General features: G+C 39.6%; 1 protein-coding gene across 2 annotated transcripts; it reads left to right on the top strand.

The window, feature by feature from the left end:
• Nucleotides 1-17: 17 nt before the first annotated feature.
• LOC110062746 (uncharacterized) lies at nucleotides 18-13,658 on the top strand. Of its 2 annotated transcripts, none has more exons than XM_089286107.1 (23): nucleotides 18-646; nucleotides 4,183-4,489; nucleotides 5,043-5,080; nucleotides 5,341-5,444; nucleotides 5,862-5,973; nucleotides 6,424-6,600; nucleotides 7,071-7,169; nucleotides 7,237-7,298; nucleotides 7,390-7,475; nucleotides 7,689-7,795; nucleotides 8,345-8,542; nucleotides 8,899-8,997; nucleotides 9,148-9,206; nucleotides 9,587-9,666; nucleotides 9,737-9,856; nucleotides 10,080-10,195; nucleotides 10,479-10,565; nucleotides 11,196-11,293; nucleotides 11,673-11,731; nucleotides 11,886-12,062; nucleotides 12,438-12,472; nucleotides 12,776-12,910; nucleotides 13,129-13,658. In XM_089286107.1, the coding sequence occupies exons 1-22, from the start codon at nucleotides 629-631 to the stop codon at nucleotides 12,896-12,898; spliced, it is 2,361 nt and encodes a 786-aa protein (XP_089142233.1). In that variant the 5' UTR covers nucleotides 18-628; the 3' UTR covers nucleotides 12,899-12,910; nucleotides 13,129-13,658. The 2 variants fall into 2 exon arrangements, with proteins under 2 accessions (XP_089142233.1, XP_089142232.1); XM_089286106.1 differs by having other exon boundaries at nucleotides 12,776-12,930.
• Nucleotides 13,659-13,799: the final 141 nt, after the last annotated feature.

Below are 13,799 nucleotides of genomic sequence, written 5' to 3'. Positions count from 1 at the left end.
TTAGTCGTTTTGGTCATAAATGGGGTATCAATTTTGGCCATTTTGGTCTTAAATAGGGTATGGCTTTTGCGCTCTAGTCTGAAACTCAGTATGTATTTTTAGAAGAAGCTACTTTTTCATCATTATCGATAATACCATCAACAAAAGCCCTTCGAAGTGCCTTTACATCGGTCTGAACTAGGGAACTAATTTTAAAACAGGTCTGAAACAGGGTATTGATTTTAGGGTCAGGTCTTAAATGAGGTATCAAATTTAAGATCAGGTCATAAATAAGGTGCGTAAATCACAGATTTTGGACTTTAATAAGGTATTTTTCTGGGAGTAACCATCCATTCTTAAGAAAGAACAAGTGAGATTATTAATTAATGTTCACCACTCAAGGACCTGTATCACTGGATTTAAATGTTATTTGTATTAGATTACTTTCTCAGTACGCACGATAGCAGAGGACCGGAACAAGTAAAAGGGCCGTGTTGCTCTGAGTGTACGCAGCCGGTCACGCTAACCTGAAAACCGTGACATGAAAATCTTCAGGCTGCACGTGCGCACGTCATGATCAGTAACCCCGGCATTCCATTCAAGCGCAATCGTTCGTTTAGTCTCCGACAAAACCTTACGGAAGTGGACTATGACGTTCTTGTTACAGGTAATTTAACGAAATTGGAGGTCTTTGAGGCTTAAATTTTTAAACCTAATTATACAGCTAACATAAATTACAGCTGTATTCTCAAGTTGGAAAGAACAGGCAGTTAGACAGGCTGCGAAAATAATATGCAACAAAGCTTATCAGCTCCAACTGCAATATTGATTTAAGTAATGAGGAGTAGGGATGTTTTCCACACATGTTAATCGCGAATTTCTTTCAAATTTCCTCGTGGATCTGTAAGAGTCCATGCCTATTGCTGCACTGTTTTGCATATAGCTTGCAGTCAATGTGCATGACAGCGCATCGATGACATAACATGGCGGTATCTGTAGTCCTTTGTGTTCGTCTAGTTTGTCGGTTGCATGCATTAAGAAGTAAAGATCGAATTTCGATCGACTGAAACATCGATAATTCTAACTTGTTTATAACAAGGACCAGTATTTTAATTGGCGTGTTACCGAATATCAACAATGCGCCGGTATTTACATGTAATAGTTGTATATCATAACGACATTTTAGCGGGCATTTTAGACTTTGGAATGTAGAATACATTAAAAAAAAAAAAAAAAAAAAAACACCTCTAATGATCCAGGCCTTCAACACTCCAGGAACACTTCGATTCATCATCGGCTTCTTTTGGTATTGTTCTTATAAAACCGACCTCCGTAAGTTAAAGTTGATCTTTATAAAATTCATCGATATATTCAGGTCCGTATACTAACTGACAATTAAATTGAATACCGTTAGTTGTCGGTTGTTTTTCAAGAAGGTTCGTAAATGTCGATAAGGGGCTTTCTTTGTTTTTCCCGCCTGAATCATCAGACAATGTTGCGAGGATCTGGTGCTATTTGTGATAATCAGCGGACCTGGGGCCTCTTCATATGAGCCCGGTAACCGGGCTGGCTCGGTTACCGGGACCAATTTCGTGGTCTGTTCACATGGGAAATTTCAGCCCGGTCTACCGGGATGAAATCCAAGAAAAACAACCAAAATGGTGGAATATAGACTTGCATCGTTCACGACTGTCGTGGCTTTGTGGACTCTTGTAACTTTACTAATAAAACTAATTCGCATACTCCTAAAATGGAAATGGTTGACCGGGCTCATATGAAGAGGCCCATAATTAAATATATCAAAATTATGTTTCAAAGCAAGCAAAATATTTGTACTATTTGTTGAAATACTAATAACCGAAGCAAACTACAGTTGCTAGCTGGTAAGATATCACGAGATTCAACGTAGCGCAATGTTTGAGTTCGTGACCGCGAATATACCCCATCGATGGTCATGTTTGGGTTCGTCTACTGGCGTTGGTCTGGATCTCCCACAAAGATCCTGTTTGGGTTTCTTTTTCTCTAAAATTTTCCTTCTATTGGTGATTTGAAGAACTTTGTAGTTCGCTTCGGAGAGTTGCGTGAAAATGTTTGAGTTAGTATTCTGAAAAGGATATTTTATCCTCTCGAATCCTCCAAGGTCAGTTAGTCTCAGTGGCTCACAGGCAGCTAACGATATGGTATTTAAGTGCGTGTACATTTGTTAGTCAGGTGGTAGAAGGAGAAGTAGTAGAAGTTAGACGGAGATTGTGCAAGACAGTAGTTTTAGAAATAAAAGACCCTAAGACCAGATTCTCGGTACCTTCCTTTATTAACAGAAGCAAACCGAATAAGCGAACAAAACTTTGAAATATAATTTTATAACCAAGGTAACGACAAACTCTTGAGTGGAAACATGAATTTTATTAGTTTACACGCTCATGGTCATTCAGGCGCCTCCCCCGTCCGCTCATGGGAAAAACTTACTGTTAGAGACCGGTCATTTATTAGAGGGGGTAAGGGGTGGGCTGGTGCAAATGAGGAGGGGGTTATTAGTATTTTGAGAAGGCATATTAGCGGAACTCCTACGCGCCGAACGCGGGTGGAAATATTTTGGATGCCACGTGACAGCCGTACATCTGTCAGTCCGTCCGTCCTCCCGTTCGTCCGTCCGTCCGTCCGTCCGTTACGTACGTACGTACGTACGTACGAAAGCCGCTTTCGCAAATTCATAAGCTTTTAAGGTCTTTTCAAGGTCCATTCATAACACAGAAGATTACCTTTTGGGCTAAAAATGGAAAGAAGAAACACCAAACAATGCTTGAGAGGCACCAAAGAGAAAAATCTTGGGGTAGAGAGTCGATGGAGAGGACCTGGAGAAATAAGCTTTCCTTCGATGGCGCAGACATGACGACCCATGCGCTTTCATCTGTGTTGGGACTACAGATCGCGGATTTAAGAACGGTGCATGCTAAATACAAAGGTTTTTGCGCCAGGTTAGGACCACGCGGAAAAAGTAGATCTTTCCAAGGGCTAATGGAATCCAAAAAGAAAAATGGGGGTAGCCACGCATTTTTTCAAGATAATTAGCCTTGAGTCTCAACAAGAATGCTGACATCAGCATTTTTCTGAAAAAGAAGGAAAGCGTATTTCTTCACAGATTTCCTTAGAATTCGCCTTTACACACAGAAAAGTAAACACATTTAAAAAGATCTTTAAACTGCATGACAAATGGTAACATAAAAACCATTTTTGGTATGTTTTTAACAACAAAATCGTTGCAACAGCGCTTTTAGCGTCTCTGACAGCCTTCCTCTGGTTCAGCTAAAATACAGTCTAAATACCTTTCGCTCACAACCACAAACTAATCACGTGTTCTACAGGCTTGCCACTTCCATTTCATAACATAAAATGTAGGGGTAACCACGCGTTTTTTAAAGTTATTGATCTTTTTTGAAAAGTTTTACGGTGCCCGTTACATTTTTCCTGTCACCACCCCAGTAAGTAAGACATTTGCGTATCTCGCACTTGTTTTGCGCGCGCACTACGCCATGTGTAGGTACATGTTTACAGTTGTATTTCAGTATAATTTTCGACAGACAACAGCTAGTTTTTCAGCTGGAAGACGTTAATAGTTAGAGGTTAGCGATGTGCTGCTATTCTAGTGTTCCTGGTTTAAGTACAGGCTCATTAAACTTGATTTGGCCACAGTGAGAATTTTGTTTTCATCTTAGTCGTGTACTTGGTAGCGTAGTTGATTGCGTCAATCGTGAATAACGCACCGTCCTTAATGCAACTTTCAGGACTCCCACACAAAAAGGACGGGGGTGCTGGTCGGAAACTTTGAAAAGAACCCCTAAGAGGTACCAAGATCCTGTTTTGTGGGCGTGGCTTGAAATTTTTCACCAATAAAACAACATTAACACATTAAGTGACACTGACTTTCCCTCTCCCCCAGGAGAGCTATATCTTTTTAATCTTCAAAGTACCGAGCCAAAGCTAAACAGCAATGATCCTCTATGTGCCTTTAGTGGCACAGTAGAATAATAACATTTTGAAGCAATATCTCATTAAAAGATGACTTGTGATCAAACGATATATATACATATGTCCATTATGTTTTGAAAGCCGCAGCTGTTATAAATATTTTTGGAATGGGCTATCGACGTTGAAGCTAATAAATATGATCAAAGATAAATGTTCTTCCTTGTTCGTTCATTTTAGGTCACACTTGTTCTGGTTGTGAAGCTGTCAGGAATATGGGCGTTTTCCTCAGGTCCTCCGTTGAGCACGTGCGAGGACATGTTTGCTTATCACAAAATTAGGGGCATGGTGCTGCGGACATATAACAAGGCTCAAACTGGAGAGTCGCCATACAACGTCAGCGTGTCCAACAGTTCGTACTCTGCTGGAGAAAATGTCACAGTGACAATCTCAGGAACAATTACTTTTAATGGATTTATTTTACAAGCCCAGGGAACTGACAGTTCAGTCCCGTGGCCAGTGGGAGAATTCGTCGACATCCCGAGTGGTACGTATTCTCTTTTGTTTCTTTCAGCCGTGGAGCGTGACAAACTAAGAACGTGTCTTATCACGCAATTTGTAGCTATGGAGGTTTTATTTTACAGTCTTTTTCTCGGAAGTCTCGCGATTCTGACGTCGCAACGAAACGTATCAGACTTTCTTGACCCTGGACAGGATCCTCCCTTTTTAACAAGTAAATTCGAGGGTTCTAAAACAAACCTCTCATTATTTCTCACAAAGCCAAATACCAGACACGGCTATAACTTAAGATCTAAACCAGGTTCAGTAGCAATACAAAAGTCAGGACTAACTCGTTTTTAGCAAGAGCTGCAAGACTCCTCCTTTTATAATCTGTTTTTTTACTTACCTTACTAGTAATTTTACTTAGTAGTTATTGACTATATATGTATTCCCTTTAAATTATGTAAATCCGTTGTATATGTTTCGTTCAAAGTTGAATAAATAAAGCTTATTATTAAACCTTACATACGGAAATCCAACTCTGGCCATCTCATAATAGCTGAAGCTTACGTGTTTATATTATTTTCCTATTTTTTCAGGCGCTCAACATGTGTATTGCTCTGGTGGAGGACCGAAGGTAATAATTAAGGATCAATCATTAACTTGTAGGAAAGCTCTCTTGGCATCTCTTAGAGTAGAGCTTACTTCACTCCTTGCTGTACAAAACAGAGCAAATTGTGAACAGTTGGAATACCTCGCAGGAGGTATTCTCCTGCCAAACAGGGCTTCCTTGCAGGCTAACCTCTCGCACATTGTCTGACAATCGTACATTGTCTGAAATGTCGCGGGCACTTTTTATCAAGTAAACTGATTTCTCTTTCTTCTTCTTTTGTTTAGAACACAGTCGGTCATAAAAACTCAAGATACAACAAAACTGAGTGGAACTCCCGCCAGTTCACATGGATGGCCCCTGCAAAGGGCGCTGGGAACATTACTTTCATGTAAGAAGACACAAGCTGTAAATTTCTCCTTGTAATATCGATTACTCATTGACTTTGTAGTTGTTTTCGATAAATTATTGTCGTTTTGTTTTAAATTGAAGTTGTTTTGGTAGCAGGTAGAATACCCCTTTCCGTAAAGTCGCGTATGTCACCATTTCGTGTTTTAAAATTGTTCTTTAAACATGCTTTTAATTTTGAAATTTCCAACGTACGTATGACAGAAAAATTGTCGTTTCAGTCCGATGCTTTTAGTGACAAGAGCATTTTATTTTGACCCAACGGATGCATACAGAGTTAACCCATAGTAGTGCTGAGCAATGTACTGTTGTAAAGACGATCTGTAATGATGATCTATATCGAATATGTAATCTTCGCTGGCTTTTGAAAACAATTGATTTGTTTTATGTAAATTTACAGGGCCACTATCGTTCATAACTACTCCACATTTTGGACCAAACTAACCTCATCTGTAGTTGCCGGGCCACCAGCGGAACAGGTCAATAGAGGGGCCACAACTGAGAGCTTTCAGGTGAGCCTATCCATGTGAGATCCAAGCATGTTGTGACGTGAGAAGCTCCTTGTCGCTGACCAGTAGACGAACGTTCCGGCTGAGACTCAAAGCCGTAAAGCGCGAAAATCCAGCACCACTATCCGTTTTCGTCGCCTCAAAGTTTGTTAAGCCTTTGAGTCTAATATGAACATTTAGATTTTTGTGAGGAAAATTATAGAAGAGCAATGATAAATCAAATTACAAGTCGGTAAACTAGATCGAGTTTTAACCTTGCAACAAACTTTGTTTCGAATATTTTTTTGAATTTGACGGCAAGAATAAAAAACTTTCCAGGAAATTGTTAAATATATATTTGTCAGTAACGTTCTTGGGCTTTTTCTAACCAAAGGTATCTGCTATGTTTAGGTCTGCTTCCATCAAAGATGATGTTGTACTTCACAAAACGACTCATTTTTTATGACATTATAGATTGACAAGATTGGATGTGGAAAGACCAAAGGCTGTTACTCGCTGCCACCATCGTGTACCGGAAGTGCTGACTGTAATTATCTGTTCACCTACCAAGTTTTCGGCGAAAGTGTTACCATAGAAATGAGTGCTAAAGAACGATGGGTTTCAGTTGCCTTTAATGAAAAGAAACTAATGGTACGAGTATTCTACAGCTGTTCTTTTTTACCGTGATGAATCAACGATTACTAAAGCATCATCAAACTGACAGGGCTGCAGCACGAAAAAGTAGGACTGAGACAATGTCCATGAAAAAATTATGACTGAAGCAATATCCATGAAAAAATTATGACTGAGGCAATGTCCATGAAAAAATTATGACTGAGGCAATGTCCATAGTTTAATTCTCTTTCAAAGTATTTAGGGTGTTTATAATAACTCTAAACAACAAAAAGGGAAACAATGACTGAAGCAAACGCCTGTTACTAGCTACAACCCTAAGTGGTCAATTTAAAATAGCTGATTTATTCTTAAGACCAAAACACTCCTTTTGAGAAAACTACTTTTCTTCGTCAAAATATCGTCTTCATGTAACCTCATTGGTCGTGTAGTTTAATAGTATTAATGTCGTTTTCATTGTTTCTTTGTTTCTGGGTGTTGTTTTAAAGGACAAGATGGACTCCATTTGGTGCGTCACCATGGCAACTAACCTGGCGGAATTACGTCATTACTATTCTCATCGCCACCACGTTGACCGACAAAACCTGGTAAGGAGTTGTGATTGTATGACATAAGGTCTTGAGAAGATTACTAACAACAACGAACACTCTGTAGGCTGGCAACAGTGATATCACTTTGACGAAGATAGTTTACGAGGACGGTGGAATAAAGTGCAAGTAAGAGAGGCGCCATATTCGTTTTACGTCACATATCTTGCATGCCTGAAAAGACAATGTTAATAAATGTTTTCCTTTTTATTGGCATCAGGTTGACTCGCAAACTTACCTCAAGTGCGGCTTACTTCAGAGATCTGACAGAGAAATGGTATCTTCTTTTCTCCCATGGGCCAACAAGTACGTTTATCAGAGTTGATTCTTTTTCAAAAGTCGATCCTTTTAGTTTCAAGCCCCTACCTGACAAAGACCATGAACATGTCTTGGTTCAGTTAAAGAGGCAAGCCGTCCATTTGCAAGTTCGTCTGGTGTGAAGTCTTCCAGGCTTCACATAACCATTCCCTTCTATTAATTCAGTAGGCTATGAGTGAAAGTGTGTTTTTGTGTTCTCAGGTCTTTCAGGCAGTACACAGTATCATTCTGAAAATAGAACTTTCACGGGTGCTATGGTAAATCTCTCTGTCCCGGCAATATTGTCTCATGAAGAAGTCAAAGAAACGGTAAGACGTGATGTTCAGTTGTAACAACCTTGATTCACTGAACACTCTCAGTGATGGGAAATGACATCGTGTCTGAAAAAAAAACTGAGCTTGTGGTCCTCGTCACCTCTGTTGCTAAGCAACCCTGTTATTTCTTGTTACTGCGTCATGCTGACGTGACGATTATCAGTATACCCATGCGTCGTGCTAACTTCTCTTAATCATCATCTGTTCTTTTCGCGCCATGCAAGCTTAAGGTCTCCACACTACTATCCCCCCAGCTGACCTGGAGCCTTTTGGAAGACGAGTTGAAACCAGCTCTTTCGCTGAGTATGTAGCATGGACGAAGGAAACTATTCGCATACAGAACCCAACACAACACCGAAGCACACACGCCTCGTACACGCTCACACTGCGCAAGCGCGGGATTCACTGGGGCACAGGCTACACGCTACAAGTGCTTGAAAACAAAAATGTTTGAACACAGCATTTTTTACTTGAACTTTGACTCAGCTGCTGAGATTATTAATATTATCGTTCTTTATTGATCTTTGATTGTGATTACTTCAGATTACCAAAGATGGATGCGGTAAAACAAAAAGCTGCTATTCTGAGCCCGAGAGCTGTACGACCAGCAGTGACTGCCAGTATCTCGTGACCATGAAACCCGTGGGGGGTGAGGATAGCGATTCCGGTGAGGTAGAATTTGAGCTCAGCACTGTGGGACAGTGGGGATCCATTGGTTTTAATAACGAAAAGAATGAAATGGTAAGACAGTGGACTGGCCCGATACTGGTAATGTGAGAAAAGTTAGTTTACCTTCCTTGTGGTTCTTTAGTCCGCAGGTTACTTCATTGAGTGTAACATAGAGTGGCTTGTCCGCTAGAGTGGAATGATTACAATCTATAACCACTTATGTTTTTTTTTTTTTTTTTTTTTTTTTTTTTTCAAGTAGTCTAAACGATTTAGTAGAATCCACTTAAGTTATACTCCCGGATAATGATAGTCACTCTGACATACTTGTGTCTTACCAAAGATTACAAGAAAAAAGGACACTGGTGATGTGAAAATATACCATGTTTGTCGACTGCAAAAATTGTTGTGTCTATTTTTTTGCTCGTCAGCCTGGTACCGATGCTTTAATCTGCGCTAAGGTCAATAGGAAGGTCTCTGTGGACCACTACTTTATGGAAGATTACGATACTCCTACCAAGACCACCCCTGTAAGTACAGATGGTTACACTTTTAAGAGTATTAAGTCTCAGCAAACGTTTACCCAGTGTGAATACGTTATTTCTTGGGACAATCTTCACTAATCTTGGAAAGACGTCTCGATATCATCAACTGATTCCAAAAATATTTTTGAATTCTAGAGACCTGCGTCCTTAGTTCTAGATTTTGGAAAATCATCAGGTGGAGTTTTGAGCTGCCGGTAAGTCATGTGCCAAAAATATCCCAACTATAATTACAATGTAGAAGGAAGAAATACGACTTTAATATTCCATGTCTTAGTAATTCATGGAGGTAGTAGTGTCTTTCAAATTGAGCTGTTTTCGTGGTCGAAAGTTGCGAATTTTTTTTGAGGTTTGCACAAATGTTTAAATAAATTAACGTTCTACCGCCATTTGATCGTTAAAAGTAACCTGCAGAAAAAATAAACTTGTCTATATGTGCGGTCTTACTCAAGAGTAAATATCTAAATAAAATTGCGCTTTAGTTTAGTAAAATAAATTATAGTTAACATGCTACATATGCCTTCTGGCTCACGTTGGAACTGGTTTAATGTGCTCTCGTTACTTTTTCTGATTTAAGTTTTCGAAGAAAGATGGAAGATGATGAAATGGCGGACCTGACGGAGTCGTGGCATCTTGTGTATGCAAGTGGTCCCATGAGTAAGTGACGTTGATTTTTATAAATCGCAACCATTCCTTATCTAACACTGTTCTTCTTGAAAATAAACAGATGGCGACGTCATCGGTAAACACTATACTACTCCAAAAACGAGTCCTGAGAAAGTCAAGGTGGTTGACATCGGAACGCTTGGTGCAGAAAAGGAGGGCCCTGAAATCATACAAACCCATGGTGAGACAGTAGATCACAGGCTTCAAATTTCAATTGTCCGTATTGATTTCTATATAATCCTTGTTATGTTGTTTACGAGAAGTTAGTGGTACATCAAGGCAATATATTGTTGTTGATGATTTCCTTTATTCTCGTCACCTATTTTCTTGACAATATGCTACCATTGTAAGGAGAATTAACCGTTCTTTGTGAACCAAGTGTGAACGCTGCTTGTTCCTTGTAGGTTGTTTGATGGTAATCGCGTGGGTTGGTTTCGCGTCGATTGGAATTTTCATGGCTCGTTACATGAAGGTGGCATTTGGAGAGAAGGTTCTGTTGGGAACTAAAGTGTGGTTCACGGTAAGTTGCCGTTCTCTTCTTAACAATGACTTCCGTAAAATTGCGTTTTCAGGAGAAGCTCTGCAAAGTTGACCATAGTCTCCTTGGTTCGTCACGCGACATTGTGAGAAACGGCCAGCAGGGAGGCTACTTTGACCTCAACTGTTGCTAACTATTTCGTTCCATCGAGTGTTTTCCACTATGGATTGGTGTAACGACTTATTGTTACCTTTCTTGAATAATAATAGTGTTTTTCTACAGCTCTATTTACACGAAGTTTATGGTCGATGTTGTTGTTTCGTAGTTTCACCGATCACTGATGATCCTAACTGTTCTGTTCACTATCATTTCCACCATCATAATATTTGTTCATGCTGGACGTTGGACCGAGGTAAGATGAAATCTTGAATTAGAGCGCCTTTCTTACAATATAGCAATTTTCACTTGGGAGTCGCTTTAGTTTTTTTAATTATACAACGCTACACGATCGGCTTGAAAAACTTCACCCTACTTTGTCATCTCATCAAAAGAAAACCAAAATCAATCGTGACTCGCTCACAAACGTTTTCCTGCGTGTGCGTCAACTAAATTTATTCATTTGAAGTTTTGATTGGTTCATTCGATTGCCTGTGTCCTTTGTGATTGGCTGTGATTGGCTAGAGTGACTACTTTGGTTTGATTTACGATACTCAATTGAAAACCGCTTTAACTTTGGTAAAGCTGGATCAAAGTAATCACATTTGGCCAACCAATCAAAACCTTAACAAGAACATGAATCCGTGCCACCATACGATCAATCGTGAATGTTTTTTGTTATGTCCCTGTTAGTTAACAAAAGAGAATATTTTTTGCTCTTATAAGTTACAACCTTCAGTGAGTAACTTATTTATTTATCGAACAACTGATAAAACGAAACAAAACGAGTGTTAACTATCTGGGATAAACTATTGAAAGCATATAACACACGTCTTTTGTTTGTTCAACAGTTTGGCTTAGTCTCTCTCATTTTTTAACTCAACAGGAGGCTGGTGCCCACCCAATCACTGGTATTATTGTACTGGTGTTAGCTGTTATTCAACCGATAATGGCATTGTTTAGACCCCACCCTGGAGAGGCCAAGTATGTTGACTGATAAACTTCTTCCTTTGTTATTTTCCTTTCACTCGTAGTTACCTCTACAATAATTCGCAGAGTTAAGCGCACGGTGAGCCCGCGATATACCAAAGAGGTTGCTGAGTTACATAACCTGCTGGATAACGACATGCTGATGCAACTGCTCCTATTGATGACTTAGAGTCATGAACTCTTTTTGGAGTTTTTGTTTGATGTTGTAGTGATAAAAGACGTTCTTGTTTCCCAGTCTGTGTAAGGTTTCGAACTGAAACGAACAGCATAACGGCTGTCCTATCCAGTGACTCAGATTAATGCAGCAATATTCCCGTCTTTCTCCTCCCAAGCCCCGTCACGGCTCCTTACTGTTGTGTTTCCTTTCCTGTAGCCGCTTCATCTTTAACTGGGCCCATCGTGGTGTTGGTCTGTCTTCGCTTATCTTGGCAGGTAAGAGCTCTTTTGAATTGTTCTTCCTCTACGTCCGTACGGAAGTTGGGTTTTGGATTCAAAAGCGTCTCCAAGACAAGGGTGCATTGCGGATTGTGACCGTTTCTCTTCCTCATGTAAACTGTTGTGATGTGTCCGTCTTTCAACTCAACAGTGGTGACTGTGTTTCTTGGTATTCGTCTTCCTGCCTCAAGCCTGGATGACTCAGCTCTGTACGCCATGATTGTCTACTGTCTGGGCGTGGCTATTGTGGTCGTGTTTGAGCTTTACCTTTCCCTCAAAAAGGAAAGAACGGGAACACGTTTCAGCCCGTTAGGAGACAAAGATGCTGGTGAGTAAGGAGTGACTCCAGGACTCAAGTGAGCGAGTAAAAAACAGTCAAGGAAATAATAACCCCTGTGCAAATTTGCATAAGGCTAACTAATATCACCTAAAGATGCCAACTTGTACATTCTGCATTCTGTCATGAACGAATTTCTCGATTGGGAAAGATCAAAGGAACGCACACGTACAACAGAAAGGTGGTAATGAAGCTTTGAGAAAACTTTCGCGTAAACGAGGCTTGGGAGTGAATTTTGATCAATTTAGGCAATCATGAACAAGTTGTTACCATATGTTGTTCAGCCCAATCTAGCGCGTGACATTGTCTGTCGGTTGAAGCATGTAAACGCAGATGCATTGTCATATCTATTTTTTCTCTTCACAGGTGGTCATGTTATACTGCAGCCTGCTGGAGATCAGGTTTGAGGCTCACTCACTCATAAATTCGTTTTCAGATCTCTCACGCGGGCGAAACTGCCGAAGAAATCTGGGACTGAGATGAGCTCACTAGCATAAAGTAGAGCGCCAGCTTGCTACAATGAATAAAACGGAAAGTTAATGTTTAGGGGAAGTCTCCAAGACTGTTGTTTCTTATTACGTCGTCTCCCCTCCCTTTTCCCGACTGTGTTAAACTTTTCCGAACCAATTTTTTTCCGTAAGTAGTGCACACTAATTGGATTGCACATATTAGAGTTATCTTTTTGATATTACGTATATTTTCAGTTCTTGTTTGCACGTCAGCTGATGTTGGGTTTCTCAGTTGCTCTTGTATCTGGTGTTGTCATTGCTCTTGTGGTGCTGATAGCGCTCGCTGATGGAGAAGGAGGCCATGAACACGAACATTGAATCCATCACCATGTACGTAATCCAGCACTAATGTAAGTTATTTTCCATATTTGTTGTTGAGCACCAAAGTCTGTTATTTTAGTCGCTAAAGATAAAAATTTCCAAATTGCTTAATTTAAGTATCTTAGTCTTTACATGACGTTTGTAAATAAATAGAATTCATTATTTGGCGTTACACTAGTTAAATGTGCTTCCCTTATGATTTCTTTTTTCTATATATTTTTTTTCAGGCTGGTTATATATACTTGATTAGATAGATTAGATATACTTGATAATTATATAATTAAATTCAGAAAAGCGTAATAATCAACACTGATCTGAGTTATTAAAATTTTTCCAGGTATTTAGGTCCATAATGGGTGCAGAAAACTACTTAGGTGGCTGTAGTCTTTTACACTTTTTGTAGAATTTATTGTCAGTGAACGTTTTGACGTAAAGCAATAAGTAGAAACCTGTACGGTCAGGTATCAATTTAAATGCGCATGTCCTTGTAATAGGAGCGCATATCTTTTACCTTCTTAGTCGTGGACAGTATTTCCAGTTCTCCTCTTGCAGAATAAGTCCTTTTTTGTGAGCAGTAGGTACAGCCATTGAAAGACTTTGATTTTTCGTTACATGAGGAACACATACTTGAGTATGTTATTCTGTGGATGTAACATAAAGAGGTTTTCTATTAAGATAGTCCGGGGATAGTGTAGCAGTTAAAATGCGTTTATAAAAACTTTACAACTTTGTTATGATTAAAAGATTAATCTTAGAATAGTGTGAAGATCTGTTTCCTTTGTAAATTACATGGCCACAATAGTTGTAGCTAAAGGCAGCGTCCTTCAAATCTTGTTGTTTACTTAAACGAGCTTTGTCTTCGGTTTGTCTTGGTGACGTTCAAAGCTGTCCTTCATGT

The sequence above is a fragment of the Orbicella faveolata genome, unplaced genomic scaffold, assembly GCF_042242905.1.
Source record: "Orbicella faveolata isolate gen_17 unplaced genomic scaffold, um_ofav_v1 contig_14, whole genome shotgun sequence".
In the NCBI taxonomy this organism is placed as follows: Eukaryota; Metazoa; Cnidaria; class Anthozoa; order Scleractinia; family Merulinidae; genus Orbicella; species Orbicella faveolata.
This window is presented reverse-complemented; position numbering and strand designations above follow the sequence as displayed.

Coding starts and splice junctions, on each gene's coding strand:
- LOC110062746 (XM_089286107.1), top strand. Junction 5,445..5,861: donor GCTGGGAACATTACTTTCAT/GTAAGAAGACAC, acceptor GTAAATTTACAG/GGCCACTATCGTTCATAACT. Junction 11,732..11,885: donor GTCTTCGCTTATCTTGGCAG/GTAAGAGCTCTT, acceptor TCAACTCAACAG/TGGTGACTGTGTTTCTTGGT.